This window comes from Staurois parvus, unplaced genomic scaffold, assembly GCF_062004578.1.
Source record: "Staurois parvus isolate SC_StPar_1 unplaced genomic scaffold, SC_StPar_1.0 ptg000142l, whole genome shotgun sequence".
In the NCBI taxonomy this organism is placed as follows: Eukaryota; Metazoa; Chordata; class Amphibia; order Anura; family Ranidae; genus Staurois; species Staurois parvus.
Window position 1 is genome coordinate 3,570,850 of NW_028317938.1, and position 21,996 is coordinate 3,592,845.

The window sequence follows — 21,996 nt, forward strand, 5'->3', positions numbered from 1 at the left end:
GATCCTAGTCTTCCACTTGTGATTTGTAGCTAACAAGGCTTTTGGACTTGCTGAACCTGCTCTCTTAACCCCTGCAGAGGATATTCAGTTAATGGACGTGCACTCCACTTCTCAAGTTATGAACATTAGAATTCAGTTTGCTGGGTTTTTATTTTTTTTCATTTCGGCAGATGGTCAAGTGACCTGGCAATGTCAATATGTCTAGTTGGATTTCTGATTCCAGTTACCTTTTGAATGTTAGCAAATGTCCAGGTGCTTCATAAAATCTTTTTTTCTTTGAATAAAGTTTTTCAAATTATCTTTTTTGTAGTTTTCTTCTCTTGCAGCAAGGTTGTGTCTTTTTCATCTGTGTGAGGTAAGGCATCCATTCTCAGAGAATAGATGCATTATTCCACACGCAAGAGAATGTGTGATGTAACATGTAACTCAAAAAGAACCTTATTTATCTATTTTTTTTTTTAATTTTTAATTTTGAAAGAAGGCAGTTTTTGAATGCAAAAATGCTGTGGCCACAACATTTGACAAAAAGCCACAACAATTGGCCAAAAAAAGCATACAAAAAGTAACACATAAAAATGTAAATTGGTGGTAAGGAAAGAGTGATGGTGGCATACCCCTCCTATGTGCTGCCCTGGAGGCCAACACAAAGGCATAGATGCTATCCATGCATTGCTTTTCCTAATCCGCATCAAATTCCCTACAAGCCCTTTTATAAGCTGTGGCAGAATTGGGGAATATTCAGGTTGAGGAAAACATCATTCTGTTTCCTCTCTTGCCTGATATCCCCACGTAGCTCAAGTATTCATTCTTCCACTTTTGTGGTCATCTCTTGCCCCTGCTTACACTGATGATGCACATGTCCACAACCTCTGGGAGATGTTGTGCATAGATGAGTAGGCTTTGAAGAAAGGAAGACAATGTAAGTATTAATAAGGGAGATAGATAGACAGACGAAAAAGAAAGATACCTAATGAGGTGGCATATCCATGCTTTCAACCTCTGAATGAATCGGCATTGGTGCAGTTGTGGCTGTTTGATGGACTAGCCTCCTCCTTCCATATTTTCCTTATTTTCCTCCCCTTCCTCTGGCTGATGTATTGGCCTGTTAGATGTTGTGTACTAAAAAAACTATTAAACATTATTTAAAAAAAAGAACAAAACAGAAAACATTTTTAATACAAAAAAGTATTAAAAAAAATACAACAAAATTGTAAAATACAAAATTTTTCTTTATAAATTGGTAATGATACAAATTTTAAAAAATATATAAAAAAACACTGCTACAATCCACTCCCTCCTTTTGAATAAATGTAATAATTTATACTCCCTCATGAAACCAAGCTTTGCAGCCATAGACTGTTGCCTGTGTTTGATTGGGGCTCCACTCTTCTGTACTTTCATTTCCTAATTTAAATCTGTATGCACAGTGTTGTGCAGGGACTGCCACCATGTCTGGAGGATGTCAACTGAGGGAAAAAACCCCCCACAAAAACAGGGTACATAAGCATACATACTGCAAAAAAACATAAAATCGTGACAAAAAAATGTACTTGCGGTGATCCTTCTTCTCCCTGTGTGTAAGACCATCCTGATCCTCAGTCAGCATTACAGCTGCGATCAACTATAACTGGCTCACATCCCTAGCCATTGTGTCTCTTTCTGCGTACACCAGGGTGGGGTAAGGTCACAAGGAACTTCCTTTTTATACACAGGACTTGACCACTAAACTGTAAAAATGTTCCTAAAGGCAAGAAGTGTTCTATTTTTAAATCCTGGCCTCAACTGTCAGTTCTATTTTTAAATCCTGGCCTCAACTGTCTGTTCTAACAATTGAGGCCAGGATCTAAATATAGATCACACAGTTGAGCCCAGAATACAGAGTCGTGACTACTTCTAGCCATGTCAGCATAGCAGCAAGAAGTAGCAGTGTAGTAGCGACCATATTGGCATACATACTATACATTTTAGCTTAGTGAATTGCACTTTGGTACTATAGGAGACAACTGCCAGTCTGTATAACTATAATGAATGTGTCATAAATTCACATATTTCCAAATAGGATTAACATGTCTGTCCTATGCAATGGTCTAAAAGGGCTGGGGCAGTCTTGGACACCCCTCAGAGGAAAATGTTCTTTCACATATAGTGGAACATTTGGCAAACCCACTTGATGACAAATTTAGAAGCACACCTTTTGCAAATCAGTCTGCATCCTAAAGCAGAGCTCCAGTCAACATATACAAAAAAACAAAATCAGCAACTATAAAAACTTGTAGCTGCTGACTTTTAAAAAACAGATACTCATCTGTCCCTTGATCCAGCAGTGTCCTCACCACAGCCGATTTCACCGACCATCCTCTTCCTGGTGCCAGCATCTTAAGTGTGGGCACCTGTCACAGCCGGGTGCCCACTGCGCATGCGTGAATGGTTCCGTAGTCTTCCGACACCTGTCACACGTCCCAGAAGACTATGGGAAGGGAGGGAGGACAACTTCTGCTTCCGATCGCCTGGGCGATTTTGACAGGTACCCGCTCCCCAAAGGTGCCAATCCTTAACAGGGAGCGGGCACGAGGCCTTCGAGCTGAACTTTCCCTTTTGGGTGGAGCTCTGCTTTAATTAGCAACATATTTGTGGGAATTGTTGGCAGAATTTCACTACTCCCTGCTGGGAGTAGATACCAACTTGAGAGAAGTCTAATGCAAAGGCATTTTGGTAACCAAACTGGTGCTTGCTCATATTTGTGACCCCATTTTCCTCTCCCAATGAGGCACCTTTGTCTGCTTTTTATTTCTGAACCTATGTCAATGGATGTGTTTTTGGGGAGGTCAGTAATCATACATCAAGCAAGGAAAGGAGACCTGGATTGTTTGGGTTACTTTGACATTTCAACTCGAATTGTGTGCACATTTTGTGTTAATAATGCTTTTTGGGGTGTGGGCACACAGGTAATGTCATTGATAGGAAGCTAGCAGTCCAGTGACTACAGAGTGGGGGGGGGGGGGGGACGTGCTGGTGGTCTAGGTCCAGATCATGGTCTGCTTTGCCTTTGAGATAATCTGCACTATATTCTACTAAAAACTCCCCATGTCTCAATGTATCTGTAGCCAAAACCTTTTTTTTTTTTTTTTCTCAACACCTGTCAGATTTTAGTGTGGTTGGTGGTTCATTTTGAGAAATTCCTTCACTTCTTATCTGATGAAAAGGTTGTCCCTAGGACAGAAAGTGAGAGGAGATCTCTGTAATGACAATACATGAGAAAAAATGCTTTTTGTGTTGAATAAGGAAATGCCAGAACCTCTATCAGCCTTTTATTGTCCTTCTCTTTTGCAGTTTTTCACTCACTTTCTGTCTGGTAAAATGTTCCTAGAACAGAAAGTTAGGGTCACCTTATACATTCATGATCTTACACATAATCTGACCGTACAATCAACTTTTGATTTACAGTGCCTTGAAAAAGTATTCATACCGCTTGACATTTTCCACAATTTGTCATGTTACAACCAAAAACGTAAATGTATTTTATTGGGATTTTATGTGATCAACACAAAGTGGCACATAATTGTGAAGTGGAAGGAAAATGAAAAATGTTTTACAAATAAATATCTGAAAAGTGTGACATGCATTTGTATTCAGCCCCTCTGAGTCAATACTTTGTTGAACCACCTTTCTCTGCAATTACAGTTGCAAGTATTTTTGGGTCTTTTTCTACCAGCTTTGCACATCTAGAGTGAATTTTTTTTTTTGTAGTAAAGTACTATCCTAATCTGTTTTATCAATCTATTACCAGTCAGACAGGCTCCTGCAATACATAGTTGTTGGTAGATATGAAGGAAATTGTACAGATTGTAGTGTGTGTTAGTGTGTTTTGAGCTTGAAGAGAAATCTAACAGAGCCCTGACAGAGGTTCTAACCATTTCCCAGTCTATCCAAAACTAAACAAAAACGTTTTGGGTATTGATTTGCTTTGAAGAAGAAACATTTGTTCTTTTGTATCCTCACCATGTGAATGGCTGATCAGGTTGGAACTATAAAGATGTTCAGCCTCCTTGGTGTAATGCATGCTTTGCATTTATAATGTTTTAAATATAAGGGAAAATTAATAAAATGATAAATGTAACACTCAACGAAGGTGAACCATTCACCATAAACACAAGGAAAATTCACCTGCAGTGAATGTCACATTTGCTGCTTATAAGTAAAACAAAAAAAAAATTGCTGAAATAACTCAGGGTTATAAGATCATTAGCTTGTACAGAACTGCTTCCTAATATCACACCCATACTTAACTCACCAACCATATGGGATTCTTCATTCATGTACCTATTGGCAGCATTTGCATTCCCATACAAGAGGCTTATTTTAGTTAGTTTGTTTTTGCAGCCTTTGGATCGCACTACATGTATTCATGCACTATGTATCATTGCCTGACGCATATAAGTTCCAGAATTTAGGGTCAAGCAGGCACTACCCTTCCCTTGCTAACATCATGTGTCACAACTGTGCATCTTAAACAATAAGGGACCCCGGCATGTACAAGGCCATTTAATTTGTATGAAGGGCTTGAGTTACATCGCAGTTAAGAGAGTGGAGTACATATCAATGCACACATACCTAAAAACAACTTGGTATATGCTCCTAAAACCAACTTAGGTTCAGTTGTTGATAATATTTCTAACAATTATGCCTTGCAGGCAAGAAGTGGCTAATCAAATGCGCTCAAAGACTAAAGAGGATTGTGAAAATCACTACATGAAACATTTCATTAATAACCCACTCTTTGCAAGCACTTTACTGAATAAACAAAGTGAAGAGGAAAAGAATGTGGATACAGCTGTTCCTTTTCAAGGTAAAAAAATACATTGCTTATTAGTAGCCCTCCTAACCCTCTTGTATTGAACTGTATTGTTGCTGTATTGTCTCCCGTTATTGTTAAGCGCTGAGCAAACTGTTGGCACTATATAAATCCTGTATTATAATAGTAGTACCACAGTTGTGGATCTTTAAGATGGAGGGCTTGTTCACCTATTGTCTGTTGGGCTATGTTTTTCTGCGTGTGTGGTGGTATGCAGAAAAATGTACCGTATTTTTCGCTCCATAAGACGCACTTTTTTCCCCCAAAAAAAGGGGGGAAAATGTCAGTGCGTCTTATGGAGCGAATATAAAGCGGCCGGTCCGGTATTTCTGCCGCCACCATGTCAGAATACCGGGCCGGCCGCTCAGCTGTTCTCTCCTGCAGGACCTTACCCGTTCCTCGCTCCAGCGCTGCACAGTCTTCCTGCACTGGCTTCTGTGACAGCCGGGTGCCCACTGCGCATGTGCTGTGCTTTGTGAATGATCCGGTGTCTTCTGGGACACATGACAGGTCCCAGAAGGCGCCGGGCCATTCACAAAGCGCAGCGCTTCTCGCGCATGCGCAGTGGGCACCCGGGTGTCACAGAAGCTGGCCCGGGAAGAAGAGGGAAGGACAACTCCGCGGAATTGGGAGCGGGTACCTGTCAAATTCAGGTACCCGCTCCCCCTCCCTCCCCAAAGGTCAGCAGTCTCTGGTCATTCCCTGCACTGTCTGCAGTCTCTGGTCATTCCCTGCACTGTCTGCGGTCTCTGGTCATTCCCTGCACTGTCTGCAGTCTCTGGTCATTCCCTGCACTGTCTGCAGTCTCTGGTCATTCCCTGCACTGTCTGCAGTCTCTGGTCATCCCCTGTACTGTCTGCAGTCTCTGGTCATCCCCTGTACTGTCTGCAGTCTCTGGTCATCCCCTGTACTGTCTGCAGTCTCTGGTCATCTCCTGTACTGTGTCTGCAGTCTCTGTTCATCTCCTGTACTGTGTCCGCAGTCTCTGGTCATCTCCTGCACTGTCTACAGTCTCTGGTCATCTCCTGTACTGTGTCTGCAGTCTCTGGTCATCTCCTGTACTGTGTCTGCAGTCTCTGGTCATCTCCTGCACTGTGTCCGCAGTCTCTGGTCATTCCCTGCACTGTGTCCGCAGTCTCTGGTCATCTCCTGCACTGTGTCCGCAGTCTCTGGTCATCTCCTGCACTGTGTCCGCAGTCTCTGGTCATCTCCTGCACTGTGTCCGCAGTCTCTGGTCATCTCCTGCACTGTGTCCGCAGTCTCTGGTCATCTCCTGCACTGTGTCCGCAGTCTCTGGTCATCTCCTGCACTGTGTCCGCAGTCTCTGGTCATCTCCTGCACTGTGTCCGCAGTCTCTGGTCATCTCCTGCACTGTGTCCGCAGTCTCTGGTCATCTCCTGCACTGTGTCCGCAGTCTCTGGTCATCTCCTGCACTGTGTCCGCAGTCTCTGGTCATCTCCTGCACTGTGTCCGCAGTCTCTGGTCTTCTCCTCTACTGTGTCCGCAGTCTCTGGTCATCTCCTGTATTGTGTCTGCAGTCAATTGGTTCAGAATATTTTTTTTTCTTGTTTTTCGCCTCTAAAACCTAGGTGCGTCTTATGGTCAGGTGCGTCTTATGGAGCGAAAAATACGGTAGTTCAAAGGATATGGTGTGAACAGGCTAGGAGTATTTTATGTTTTTAAGTGCCTTCCATACATAGAATAAATAAGACAAGAGACACTGTAGGAATATTTGAATGCAATTCTACTTTTTGTTTTCAGTTTTCTAGTGTCAGTCCTTGAAAACGTTGTCATAGTTTGTTTATGTGTAAAAGGTGTCAGATTTACAAATGTATTGAATTCTTATACTGTACCTTTTTGGTTTTTTTGGCAACAGGATTTTTGTACCTAATTTTGTTTTGTTGGCCATTACAAGACCATTGGTTTTCCTCTTGGGCTTTTTATTTATATTATAGAAAGTAAAGCAAAAAGATTGCGCTATAAGCAAATGAAGGATATTGACATAGTGATGTGAGGATCTACAGTACTGGAAACGTGTTTGCCAGATAGCTCTGCAGTAGTAACGTAAAAACTATTTGGGCATTGCACAAATGCTTAAAATTAGGATGGTGCATGTAAATGTTTATATTTCATGTATATATTGTGTACTTTTATATAAATCACTTGTATGTCTCAACTGTGAAAACTGTGACTGGCTTCTTGCAGAGGTGCGTAATGCTTTCTTTGTTCATCAAGGACTTTCAATTTGTTTAGATATCAAGAAACAATAAACCATTACGGTACAACCCAGCTGGTGATTACATTACTTTTGTGTCATGCAACAAACCATGCACTAAAGATTATATATATATGAGTGGAATCTTATTTAATTGTATTGTAGTATTCTTACTGATAATCTAATAAATGTTTTTCTTTTAGCTTCTGATGACCCACCAAGACCAACATTTGATTCATTGCTTTCTAGAGATATGGCAGGATATATGCCAGCAAGGGCAGATTTCATAGAGGTAAATGCAACTAATTAGTATTGGAAGTTATTGTCAGCAGAATACCCAAATACTAATCCACACCAATATACTGTATGCCTTGCTATATATTTTAAAATGGTGCATTTGGTGTGCATTTCTGCAGATCACCTTGTGCTTTCATATTTGTTACTTATCCAAAACCGCTTGACCTCTGGAAGTTTTACCCCACTTCATGGTCAGGCCATTTTTTTTGCTATTCAGAACTGCGCTACTTTAACAATTGTGTGGTTGTGCAACACTGTACACATCAAATTGATAGCATTTTTTCACACAAATAGAGCTTTCTTTTGAGGGTAATTGATCATCACTGTTGTGTTTTTTTTTTTTTTTTTTTGTTTTTTTTTTTGGTGCTATAAAAGAATAAAGACTGAAATTAATAAAAACAAACTATATTATTTACTTTTTGCTATAAAACCTATCCAATAGAAAAGTAAAAAAAATATAATTTCTTCATAAATGTAGACCAAAATGTATTCTGCTACATTTCTTTGGTAAAAAAAAATCCCAATAAGTGTATATTAATTGGTTTGTGTGAAAGTTATAGCATTTACAAATGGCGTATATACACTGGAATTTTTATTTTTTTTATTTTTATCCTAGTAATGGTGGCGATCAGCGACTTATAGCAAGACTGCGATAGTATGACGGCCTTCTGACACTTAACTGAAACTGGGTGGGAACTGACTAACTGCCACTGACATCTCCAGTGACACTAATACAGTGTTCAGTGCTAATAAAAAGCACTGACACTGTACTAATGACACTGGGCAGGAAGGGGCTAACATCTGGGGCAGTCAAAGGTTTAACTGTGTGTTAAGGAGTGTTTATATTGTGTACTGTGTAGGGTTTTACTAGGGGACATGCTAGTTTTTTTTTATCTCCCTGCTTTGCAGAGAAATGAAAACCAGCATGTCCCCTCTGACAGGAGAGAGATCTATGTTGTATACAAATACAGACCTCTCCCCTGTCAGCTGCTCCGCTGATCTCCGTGTCCTGGTCATGAATCGCTGGCTGGGACCCGTGATTGACACCTACAGGAGCCAATGAAGGCACGAGTAGGACAGCGCGCGCACCCCCTACCTGGAGATGCAGAATCGTGTATATATACATTATTCTGTACAGAGCGGCCTCCGTGTAGCAGTAAAACTGTTTCAGGGTGGTCAGCAAGTGGTTAACTAGGTATTAGTGTAGTTATATTCTCTAAGCGGTTTGTTTACTTAACCTTTTAATGTTGTGGCTGAAGTTTGCAGTGTCATGGCTGTTTGATTCCCCTATATCCATATTTTGCTGCAGACTGTCAAAGCGTCAAAAGAGCAGGACAACTTCTTTAAAATGTATGCCTTGTTACCCTCTCTGTTGCACATCACAAACGCTAATGTGATTAAAAAAAAAAATCCTCCAGCTGCATCAGTGAGTTCTCTGCCTGCTTGTGGCTGGTAGATTTAATTGATGTATAGCTAGCTCTAGCCTGCGACCCAAGAATTGTGGAATACGTAGATTCCACAATGGAAATGTTAATTCTCAAACTACAGACCGTGATCATGCAGTGAACTGTGTAGTGCCATGCCACATACCTCATAATTGAACACAAACAGAAACTTCTGACAAAAGAATGCAAGGATTTACTCTACTATAGGCTATGCTTACAGGGCAAAAAATGACACCATAAACTACATGATGAATGTACATCTTATGCATGTAGGAACGTTTAGGTTCAGTACACAAGAGGATTCTCTCATCAAATAAGTAAACAAAGACCCTGTTAAAGCATGAAAAAGAGCCTAAAGCTCCACCTGTTGTCTCAAGTGGAGAATGCCAAATATGAAATATTACATATTTTCTGGTCTAAAAATATTTTTGTTTTTTATACTGCTGAACATAATACATCAAGAATAAAACTATATTCTAAAGCACGGATTACTTTTTGCAAATGTGCAGACCAAGTCATGTCTGTGTACACAAATATATTCTCATGTATACTATAATTGCATTTCTGAGGCTGTCTTGTTGGTCATGATAAAGTTTTGTGTAAGAAACTGAAAGCTGCTGACCGCATTCATATTCTTTAATTAAAGTTTTCTATTTTGTGCCCAACAGGAGTTTGATAATTATGCAGAGTGGGATTTAAGAGATATTGATTTTGTTGAAGATGATTCAGAAGTTTTGCATGGTAAGCATTTTTCTACAAGAGATTGCAGTGTTCCTTTTTTGGGCTTTTTGAAAAAGTAATCTGTCTTGATTATTAAAGACTACAGCTGTGCTTAGTAAATTATCAGATGATGGAAATTTTGTCTCATCATGTCTACTTATTGCCCTTTAGCTAAGGCTGCATAGTCTATTTAAAACTTCTTGGTTACTGAGGCTCAGAAGACAGTGGGATGGCGGTAATTGACAATTATGAGTCTAATTATTATTTTCGTTCACCCAACATTCACAGATTTTTGTAATTTGGATTCAACTGGAAAATGTGTGAATCCTGGGTGAATGTTGTGTGAATGTTGTGCAAAAACATGTATACATAGCCATAAAGTGAGAGTGCTGTAACAGAGAAACTAAATCAGAAAGGGGCACTGTCGGCTAGTAAATGTAATAGCAGGTCTTTGCCCTTATAGTTTAAAATTGAGTAAACATTTACTTTAAATATTCTGCAGGAAAGGAAGGAGTTTTTGAGGGGTAGATGATACTCTTCATTGCTGTTTTACTGAAAATGAATGACCCTATAGAGATATTCTTTTGTATTTAAAAACTGTAGCTTCAAGAAAGTGACAGTTTTTTAAAATAAAAGATTTCTGAAGTAGTTTCAGTTGTTTCTCATATTTGTTATATTATGTTAATTATATATTTTTGCATGTTCTATATGTTACTTTTCTTTTTTTCTTTTATATGTAGCTTTGAAAATTGCGGTTGTGGATATTTATCACTCAAGACTGAAGGAGCGACAGAGAAGGAAAAGGTAATGTGACCAAAAGATATTATAATTGTACTGTACTACTAATTCCATTTTTAAAGGAGAAGTTTACTTTTGTATAAAAAAATAATAAAAGCACATCTTTTTGCAGGCAAAAAAAATATGCCTTTTTATTATTTTTTTATTAGGAGGCTAAAGCATTGCACCCACAATCAGCAGATCGAGGGTGCAATCCCCAGGCTCCTGCACAGTGTGTAGCTGACTGCCCATACCTCATACGGGAGGCAGTTACTGAATAACAGGAAGCAGCAATGAACTCCCTAGAGCTCTCGTCAGCGCCCTGGTAGTTCATTGAGAACTATAAGCCTTCAGCTGCAATAGCTGATTGTAGTTATACCATTCAAATTGAAAATATCAACTAAAATATTTTTTTGTAAAGTTGTGACAGCGGGTACAGGGAGAGGATCCCTGACCTGCTGTCACAATGGAGGATCAGAGGAGGGTTGCAGGGGCTGCTGCAACAGTAACATGTTACACTCTGAATACGGATGTAACATGTTAGGAAAGGTGACCGTTAACTTTTTTTTTTATTGTAATCTGTTTCATTTTTTATTGTAACTTTTTTTTTTTTTTTTTTTTTTTTTTAACTATTTTGGTAGCATTACATGCTTAACTTAAGGTCATTCAAAACTCACATCTAGTAATTACAGTACTACTAGGAACGTTTTTTTTTCTTCTAATAACATCGATAGTTGTAATGTATTATAAATGATCTATAAGGTGGAAATTGCCAATGCAGTCTATTTTCTAAAGGCAAATTGTTCTAGAATTTTAATATTAGTGGAATGACACTTTGAGACCACAAATAATGGGTTTGCAACTGGATTGAGATCAGAGATTTAACGTAGCTATTGGACATTTACCTTGATTCTCTCATTTTACTTTGGCCTAATGGTAGGGATCATTGTTCTACTGAAAGTTGCCCAATATAATTTTTTTTTTGACTGAACAGGTTTTGTTGCAGTGGTTGTACATTGTACCCTTGATTCTAACAGTATGTCCTGTCCCAGCTGATTAAAAACTGCACCACAGCATAAAGCCACCATTGTGAGGTGGTGTTAAGTAATAGGAGATGGACAAATTTATAAAAGCCTATTTATTATTACACTTTTAAAACCGAAAGCTCTGTCTCATGAAATCACAAAACCATTTCTCACAACAAACCTAGGACACCCTAATGTTTTATGACAAACTCCAGATCTGCTTTTGTATGGTTATTATGGTGTAGCAAGCTTTTTTGGTTGAACCACCAGTGCTTGCTTAGACATAAAAACACTTGGATATTTGCTTGTTTCTCAGTATAGCAGGGCTTTAAAAATTGTGGTACACAGGCCTTATCCAGCTAACCCAGCACAAAACTTCAAGGAAGAAAAAGTCAAACTTGGTTAAAATAGCAAAGCATAGCATGTGCAAAGCTGAATATAGGTGGATGAGGTTGCACAGTTTGCCACCAACGTCACTCACAGTATCAACAGTAAACATTGTGCAAAGTTGATAAATATTTAACTTAAAACTGCTGTTGGTGCAAAAAGAATTATTTGCAAATTATTAAAATGTAAGGACCCTGTTGGAAATGACCTCAAATTAATCTAAAATACAAATTATGCAAACATATCCAATACGAGATATAAAATGACATTAACCCAGAATACGCCATTATTTTATGCTCACTTGTGACTTGAAGAAAGTTTTACTGGTTTGTACTTGTTTTCTTATAACATGGACTTTTTATACTCATTCTAGGATTATTCGAGAACATGGCCTTATAAATCTGAGGAAGTTTCAAAGTAAGCAGTTTATTTTCTCTCCAGAATGTTGGCTATAACTGAAGGTTCCACTGTGCTGCAGTGTCACATTTCTAGTGACATGCATACATTACAGTTTCTATAAATACATTTTCTGGCTTTGTTTAGTTTTGGAAAGAAGATATTCCAAAGATATACAAGAGCTCTATGAAACCATGAGAAGATTTGCCAGGATTTTAGGAGCAACAAACCATGATCGATTTATAGAAAGCCAAGCATGTAAGTTTCTCGCAAAGCATTTTATGACATATATTACATTTCAGTATAATATTTATTTGTTATTTTATAGATACTTTGCAATGGCTTTCTCTGTGTATTTTGTAAGATTTAGAATGTCACACCAGACATGATAGTAAAGCTGATCTCCATTTAGTATGGAGCACACAATGTAAAACTCACACGGCACACTGTTAAGCATTTGATCGCCCCAGATGTTAACCGCTTCCTGCCCAGTGTCATAAGTACAGTGTCAGTGCTTTTTATTAGCACTGATCACTGTACTAGTGTCACTGGGGATGTCAGTGGCAGTTAGTTCCCACCCACTAACTGCAGAATGCCCGCTGCAGTCTCACTATAAGTCGCTGATCGCCGCCATTACTAGTACAAAAAAAAATAAAATTCCAGTATATATATACTGCCATTTGTAGACGCTGTAACTTTCAGTTAAACCAATTAGTTAACACGTGTTTTGATTTTTTTTTTAGCAAAGACATACAGAATACATTATGGCCTAAATTCATGAAGAAGCTAGATTTTTTTTTTATTTTTTACTGGATGTTTTATAACAAAAAGTAAAATATATATATATATATATATAATATATATATATATGTGTTAATTTTTATTTTTTTTTCAAAATTGTCAGTCTTTTTTTTTGTTTATAAAAACCTCAGAGGTGATCAAATACCACCAAAAGAAAGCTCTATTTGTGGGCAAAAAAGGGACATAAATTCAATTTATGTACAGCATTGCAATTGTCAGTTAAAGTGATGCACCTCTGTATCGCAAAAAATGGCCTGGTCAGGGAGGGAGGGAATCCTCTGGAGGGCAAGTGGTTAAGGGTCCATGCACACTAGCATTTTCTTAAGCTCCTAGAAGCTATTATGAGCATTTTTATTTCTGCTAATAGTGTTACCCCATGTGTCCATGCACTATTTTTTAGCGTTTCTGGGAGCTAAATGCTACTAACCGCTTTTCAGAGGTTTTTTTTTTTTTCTCTGCATGTTCTGTAAAAAATGTCAATAAACCGCTAACGCTCCTAATTCTTTTAAATGCTACTAAAACACTACTACAAGCTGGCACAAAAATGCTATTATCCAGTTTTTTTTTTGAGCTTTTAAAAAACGCTAGTGTGCATTGAGCCTTTTCTGGCACTTTTTGTTCACATGTAACAATCAGTATATTTCGATACAAAAGTACTTAGAAACCCCCCCCCCAGCGTTATATATTTTTTAAAACATAGGACCTTAGAGTGAATTGGTGGGTGTTTCAATTTTTTATGTCACAACAGTTTTTCAAACGCAATGTTTTTGGAAAAAATACACTTTTATTTACTTTAATGCAAAAAACACAATTCATAACCCATTTTTTGTAAAATATGTTTTTCTGAGTAAAGGGATGCTAAACATGTCATGCGTTTAAAATTTGTGCACGCCTGTGCAATGGCCACAAACAGCAAACATTTTACCATCTATAGGCAATGCTTTAAAAGCCTATATAGGTTACCACTTTAGATTTACAGAGGAGGTCTGGGGCTAGAATTACTGTCCACCTACCAAGGGCAAGTGGGACTGGCATGTGCATTCACCTCTGCATAGGGGGGGAACGGGGGCATTTTAATTTTTTTTATTGCTGTTGCAAGGAATATAAACATCCCTTGTGACAGAAATAGGCATTTGACACGTATCCTTTTATGGAGAGATCTGGGGGTTATTAATACCCCAGATCCCTCTTCTGCCCAAGATCAGTTGTGCAAATGCTTTTCATTTCTAAAAATGACACCGTTTACATCTGGGTAAACCAGTAGCAATGTAAGGTCATCACTTCTGGTTTCCTATATCATAGAGGTGAAAGGAGCGGTTCAGTTCTTTATTCAGCTCGAAGATCAGCCTGCAGAAGCTCTGGGTGGTCAATCCACTAGAACAGCCCATTTAAAGCCGCAGATGACGGCTGGAGGGGATGGGGGGACTGCTTGTAATAGCAATCCAGTGTCTAGTTAGGGATATGGAAATTTTTTTAAAAAACGTGATTAATTCGGGGTCCCAACCTACCTGTCCTGATTAAAAAAAAAAAATTTTTTTAACCAAAACCGTATTTAAATATCTGGGGCTTTTAAAAATGAAAGGGGCTTTATGACGACTTAAACGTTTAATATTTTTGACTTTGCTGTTGATCTCCAGCACTGCACCTGGGGACTAGAAGGGAGGGAAGAGAGCACTGTGTGATGAGCACCGATTGGGTGCTCGGAATCTCTTAACACACAGCAGAAGCTCATCTACTAAGTGAGGCGCCAGCCCCAATGAGATAATAAAAACCCTTTTATTTCTTCAGATTACTTGGGAGCTCAGTACAAGTGCCTGCTGAGAAGACAAATCAAACTCCAGTGTCTGCTCTGTTAAAGGATCCGTTCACCTTTAAAAACAAAAAAAAAACATAATAAATGCACAATTTTTGGCAAGTAAAAAAAATGTGCATTTACTATGTGTTTTTTTTTTTTTTAAGAGCTTGCAAAGCATTGCAACAGCGATCAGTAGATCGCTAGTGCCATGCAGAACTCCTGCAGATTGTCAGTATGAGCTTACCTACATCTTACAGGCAGGCAGTCTGACGCTGACAGGAAGAACCAATGAACTACCAGAGCGCTCAACAGCTCCATGGTAGTTCATTTAGAACTACAAGCCGACATCCACAAAGGCTGTTGGAACTTGTAGTTGATTCATTCACAGAACTCAAAAAGTGACTGCTGGTGCGGGGAACTTCTCCTTGGATTGCTGAACCGCTGCAAGAGTGGGAACATGTTACACCCTAAAAATGGATGGAACATGTAACATGTTCACAAAGGTGAACTTAACCTTTCACCCTTTCACTGCCAGGACCGTTTTTGCAGGGGGTTTTTTTTTTGCACAATTTTAGGCGTGGAGACATTATAAAACATTATAAAACATTATATATTCTTAAAGCAGACACCTGAGAGAATATAATGGTGGTAGTTGCAATTTTTTATGTCACACAGTATTATTAATGCAGAGGTCTAGGAAACGCACAATTTTAGCAAAAACACACAAAATTTAGGGCCAGGGAAACTGTCAGCAGAGCACCGGAAGTGAAGTCAAATGTCGATTCCAGGTGAAGAACACCTGAGCAGCCTGAATGCTTCCACCTGACAAGTAAGCCCTGCTGCTTGTCTACAGCAGGGCTAAATGTAGAAGAAAACCTAACTACCTGGCGATACAAATTGTGCATCCCTGGGGATGATGCCTGCAGCTGAGGGCATCATCCCAGTATAACCATTTGAAGTCCTACCTATCGACCTACAGGTTAGTTACTGGTCATCAAGTGGCTAAGACAGGTTTATGAAGTATTTACCAAGCATTTCTTATTTTTTGCAGTAAATTTCACATAAACCATTATTACATGCAATATACTGTATATCCTTTAGTGAATTGAGCCCATAGTTAACACCTTCTTCTTTTTTTTTTTTTTTTCTTTCTTGAGAAATCTAGGCCTTTAATGGCCACTGCAGTTGATGCTCATTTCTGGACAACATTTATCCATTAGTAAAATTTACATAGTTTTTTTTATCTGCAGTGGAATTTGAACTGCGCAGGGAAATCAAAAGGCTACAAGATTATCGAAGAGCAGGAATCAAAACATTTCACAGTAAGAAGTTCAGTTTTTGCATTTGTATTCACTAAATATAAATGAAATGTTTGTGCATTAGAACCATAATAAGTTGCAAGCTCACTTATTGTGTGTAATAAACATTGTAAAGATAAAGATGCTGTGCTAAAAAATGAATTCAATCAATATGCGCAACCAATCAGTAAATGGCAATAAAAAAAAATATATATATAGATATATATATATAAATTCATATTCATTTGTGATGTGACCTTATTCTTGAATGATCGATGTAAAAAAGTTCTATTTTTAGAGTGATCCTTAGCTCTGTTTGGCTTGGCTGCCTCCTTTGCTCTAGTATGCTTTTCCTTCAGTCATGCATGGCTTTATGATCCAGATTGCACAGATGTTTGTTGACTTTGAACGCAAAGGCCACAAGGGCCAATATCCTTTCCCTGCACATTCTGTATCAGGTGTTCCTGCAGCCTTGGAGTCAGCTACTGAGACTGTCTGTCTGATTCTGAGTCTCTCCAGTCCCTACTGAACACACTTGCTTCAGAGGATTTGCAGTCTTCTGCCATCACTTCCACACTGAGAGACCATTCCTGTTCTTATTGGTGTACTATGCATCATGTTGAAGCTAGAGAATTAAGCCTGTTTCTTCAAAAATGCTATTCCATGTCTGAGGTTTTTAGGACTTCTAAAACTGCTAGGACTGTTTCATTGAACTTGCTTTTTGAAGTTTTTTCTTTTTATAAAGACTGAAAACACCTGGACAAGATGTTTGTTCTCCCAAAACACTTATATAACCTTGTACCCATTTGAAGAGGACTTTGTTAAAAAGTGATCTGCCTTCTTTGTGGATCCGGCAGTGACCACCACTCCAGTGGAAGATGTACCTGTCTTTTAAGTCCCCACCGATAAGCAGTTGGAGACCCTATCTAAATCTTTGCTGCTGCTGGCAAGTCCAGCTGTAAGCCGTGATACAAACACTGATTTGGTGGTTTAAGGCTATCAGAAGGGATGTGCTCACTATTTTGGTTGATCACTTGGTCATAATATTTGTTGCAAATGGCTGTAGCTTTTAGCTACAGCGTTGACAGGATGCTGCAGGTTTACCATCCCATTTCCTATATGAGTCTTCTGTCAGTCTACATGCAGAGAACACTTTAATTAAAACGTTGGACTGGGTAACCTGTGTCCAACAAAGGCTTACTCCATATGGCCTTCGAGGGACAATGTCTCTTCAGGCCCACTGTGAATGCCATCAAGGACATCATAGGTGGCACGAGTACCCATCTGCCTCAGTGAAAGATGCCTAGGGCTCAGTATGAAAATTCTCACCCGCTGAAGGTTAACAAAAGTCCTTTTGTTATTCCATGTCAGCTATCTCTGAGTCCTAGTCCTCACCAAGGGTGGACTGACCATTTGAGCACTTGGGCACTGCCCATGGGCCCGGGGTCAGTAGGGGGCCCCATGAGATGCCCCTGGTACCTTTTTTTTTTTTTTTTTTTTTTTTTTTTTTATAATATATAGGCTTTTTTGTGTGTGGGCGAGGACACGGGGGCCCAATGATCCCCTATTGCCCGGGGGCCCCATGAGTTGTCAGTCCGCCCCTGGTCCTCACTTCAGGACCTGAAGCTCCAAGTCTGCTAAGCTCTTAAAAAGTCTTCGGCATGATGGTGCACCCTCATCTTCCAAAGTTGGGGTATCCCTGTTGGTCTTTATAGAGACTTGGTCATTCTTCATCTCATCTAGGTGCAGCTAGATACTACAGCTGAACCACTCTTGCATAGATTTATATGGGGACAAATAATAGGTAAACAGGGTACCCTGGGGGTTTACCTTTTTTTTTTTTTTTTTTTTCTTTTTTTCCTTCTTGTGATAATTTAAACATGGGATCTTCCTGGCAAGGGGCAGAAGCAGGCAACTGCCGACCTCTCCAGTTAATAGACACTAGTCAAAATAGCAGCTGACTGGCTTGGTTATTCTTTGATAGATTATGTGTCCCACAGATTGTGTCCAAACTCAACCACCCTCTGGTTTAGTTTGAAATAGAGTGGGAAAAGCTTAGACCCTCTGTAATTTTTCTTTTAGTCTGTACCCCTCTATTATTACTATGATAACCAAAAATAAAGTGGAAATCCAAATCTGTTTTGCTTTGAAGGGAAATTTCCACAGTTGTACGCAGCAGGGATTTTAACGCTTCCCTACTCTAACCAAAATGTAAAAAACTTTTGTCTATATATACACTTCAAAACCCTTTTAATCTAAATGTGCATGAGAAGTTGGGAAATATGTACAGTACACTCTTTCCAGAAACATCTTCTCTTACACAAAAATAAATGACACAATTATTTACAAAGCATATATCTATATTATCATCTGCTGTGCATCTTGACCTTTCCACTTGTCATTGCAGGAGTGAGAGTTGATGCTGTTACATCTTTACATTATTTTTATTTTTTGCCTACGTCCAATATGAATGGCTGACACAATGTAGCATTTGCCTGATTTGCTAGATATTGTTATCTATGTAAGACATGACTGTTATGCCATACATTTTTTGCACAGGCTGAGTGAATAAATAGCACATGTCACCACTACTAGCAGATTAGCCAGTTATAACCTACACAGTTTGTTTACAGTGAGATTAACATTTGCATGTTTTGAAATAGGTTCCAAAATATATGATCGTTTGAAAAAGACTCGTGAAGAAGAGCGTTTGAAGAGAACCATGCTTTCTGAAGTCCTACAGTATGTTCATGATGGCAGTGCCTGTCAACAATGGCTTAAACGACAAGCCGCTATGTGAGTTTAAAATGGTTGTGTACTTTCTTATACACTATATTGCCAAACGTATTGGGACGCCTGCCTTTACGCGCACATGGTGTGAATTAGCCCACCCTTTGTAGCTATAACCGCTTCAACTCTTCTGGGAAGGCTGTCCACAAGGTTTAGGAGTATGTCTATGGGAATGTTTGACTATTCTTCCAGAAGCACATTTGTGAGGTCAGGCACTGATGTCAGACGAGAAGACCTGGCTCACAGTCTCTGCTCTAATTCATCCCAAAGGTGTTCTGTTGGGTTGAGGTCAGGACTTTGGGTGGAGGAACTTGAATGGCCTGCCCAAACTCACTCCTCCATGTCTTTATGGACCTTGCTTTGTGCACTGGTGCGCAGTCATGTTGGAACAGGAAGGGGCCATCCCCAAACTGTTCCAACAAAGTTGGGAGCATGAAATTGTCCAAAATGTCTTGGTATGCTGACGTCTTAAGAGTTCCCTTCACTGGAACGAAGGGGCCAAGCCCAACCCCTGAAAAACAATCCTCCCTCCAGCAAACTTTACACTTGGCACAATGTAGTCCGGCAAGTACCGTTCTGGCAACCGCCAAACCCAAACACGTCCATTGGATTGCCAGACAGAAGCGTAATTCGTCACTCCTGAGAACACGTCTCCACTGCTCTAGAGTCCAGTGGCAGCGTGCTTTACTACACATTGCATCCGACTCTTTGCATTGCACTTGGTGATGTAAGGCTTGGATGCAGCTTCTGCCATGGAAACCCATTCCACGAAGCTCTCTACACACTCTTGTGCTAATCTGAAGGCCACACGAAGTTTGGAGGTTTTTAGCTATTGACTGTGCAGACAGTTGGTGACTTCTGCACACTGTGTGCTTCAGCATACGCTGACCCCGCTCTGTCATTTTACGTGGCCGAATTGCTGCTGTTCCCAGTTGCTTTCACTTTGTTATAATACCACTAACAGTTGACTGTGGAATATTTGGTAGCAAGGAAATTTCACAGATAGACTTATTGCACAGGTGAAGAAGAGCACAAGGGGGCACCTCTAAGTGCAGTATTAAAAACAATTTAATAGACCATAAGTGTTACACTCACATGTATATGGAAGTGAGAAGCGTTATAAGATGTTATAGATGACTTAGGCATAAGGTACCACAAACCCTCATCGGATGGTATATCTGCAGCGGCATCCGAGACCAGATGGAGCCGGACAGAAGACACCGGTTCTTCTGGAAGTGACATCAAAAACCACTGTAGACCAAATGCATGATGGTTTATATATTGACTCAGCTTGTCTCTGATGATCCTCTCGAGATGTGTGCTAAGACCGCCCTTACCCTGCCCATATAGGCCTATGCACCACTATAAATGAGAGTTGTCACCTTAGCCAATCAGGTTTGATAAAGGAACTGATTGGTGCTCCTAAACGCATTACCTAGGCTACGAAGGCTACGGATCCACCCTTCCCTGACGTCACTTCTAGTTGTGCGACCCATGGTGGATTTTGACATCACTTCTGGTTCCACGGTCCACCACGACCCTAGGAGCTAGTGCCTTCTGTGAAGCACAGATATCCGGCCTGCCTCTCGGCTCCATCTGGTCTTGGATGCTGCTGCAGATATACCATCCGACAAGGGCTTATGGTCCCTTTTGTCTGAGTCATCTATAACATCTTATAATGCTTCTAACTTCCATATACATGTGAGTGTAACACTTCTGGTCTAGTAAATTCTTTTTAATACTGCACTTAGAGGCGCCCCCTTGTGTTCTTCATTCTTACAGAGATAGATTCCAGTCTCTCAGTGGAGCTGCCCATAGGTGCCTCTTATGGATTTAGAACTGCCATTATGCTATGGGCTAAATGGATTCTAAACGATTTTATCGCTAACTATTTGTAACTTACACTGTTTTTGTTCTTAAGGTTTGCGCCATATACAATTTGTATTATTGCACAGGTGGCAACCTATCCTGATACCACGCTTGAATTCACTGAGCTCTTGAGAGCGACCCATTCTTTCACAAATGTTTGTAGAAGCAGTTTGCATGCCTAGGTGCCACACCGGTGGCCATGGAGGTGATTGGAACATCTGAATTTAATGATTTGGACGGGTGTCCCAATACTTTTGGCAATATAGTGTATTTTTGTATTGCCTTAAAGCATGTCAACATAGCAGACTAAACTTCATGACTAAAATAAACATTAAAGTTTATGATGTTTTTCTGCTTGTCTAAGTTCCATTTTGAAATTCTTCAGAAATCCATACTTTTTCTTGTCCCTCGGGGGACACAGGAAGTCTTTTATCATTTGGTTATATTGCTGCCTACAGGAGGACTGGACACAGGCAAACAAAAAAAAAAAACTGTAGGCCAGACCATGATAACTCCTGCTACCAGTATGCCTCAGTGTTTTGATGGTGTTGTAGGAGGATGGACATCTTTTCTTCATGTCTGCTGTTTAAAAAAAAAAATTGCCAGCAACATTTTTTTCTTCAGCATTTATTTTCCTCAGTCAAGACTCTTCTACACTGCTGCTAAAACTGGTCTCTCAGATTGCAGAAATCCATTGTGGCTAACCTCAGTTTGGCTTTTAGAGTGTTACTTCCAGACCTTCAGGATGTGACCTTCAAACACTGAGTTACAGATAGCGTGCATTCCAGACCCCATTCAGGTAAAAAGATAGTTGGTGCTTGCCCTGCCTCTGAACACTCTGTGAGTGGGCTGGTAAGGCCAAGCATAGTGAGCAACCAAGTACATAGGTTGCTTGGTGTCTTTAGAATTCAGTTTCCTACTAGTTCCACCATAGAAGGAGCCAATACTGTGGGACTGAGTTGTCTGCTCAGTGGAGTACTCACTCATTTGGCATTTAGGAAACATATCCCTGCTGATGCTACTACTTTTCAAAAAGCCATAAGAAACTTCAGTCTTTGATCTGTTCATGCTGCCCACCTGCAGTGACTTTGGTCACCTGCAGCCATCCAAATCTTACCCTGCTACACCTATCTGGGTTTTGTGGCTACCTGAGATATTGCCTCATGCCCTAAGCCTTATGTTGCCTTACTGCCACACGGTCGCAATATGTCTGGTTCTAGACACAGGGGCATCTTAGTGCTACTTGCTGCATACCTACTGATGTGGCTGACATCTGCAGACTTATATCCTGTTGCCCACTGCTCCTGGAGTCTGTCATGTCTTTTGGAG

At 39.8% G+C, this 21,996-nt stretch overlaps 1 protein-coding gene across 1 annotated transcript in view; it reads left to right on the top strand.

Annotated features, from left to right (window-relative positions):
* TADA2A (transcriptional adaptor 2A) overlaps window positions 1-21,996 on the top strand; it is a 50,529-nt gene that overhangs the window by 15,271 nt on the left and 13,262 nt on the right. Inside the window, exons 5-12 of the mRNA XM_089673599.1 lie at window positions 4,692-4,846; window positions 7,271-7,359; window positions 9,478-9,550; window positions 10,270-10,333; window positions 12,092-12,135; window positions 12,262-12,372; window positions 15,961-16,032; window positions 18,672-18,804. Of these exons, the coding sequence (XP_089529725.1) occupies window positions 4,692-4,846; window positions 7,271-7,359; window positions 9,478-9,550; window positions 10,270-10,333; window positions 12,092-12,135; window positions 12,262-12,372; window positions 15,961-16,032; window positions 18,672-18,804 (741 nt within the window). The remainder of the gene's footprint in view (window positions 1-4,691; window positions 4,847-7,270; window positions 7,360-9,477; window positions 9,551-10,269; window positions 10,334-12,091; window positions 12,136-12,261; window positions 12,373-15,960; window positions 16,033-18,671; window positions 18,805-21,996) is intronic.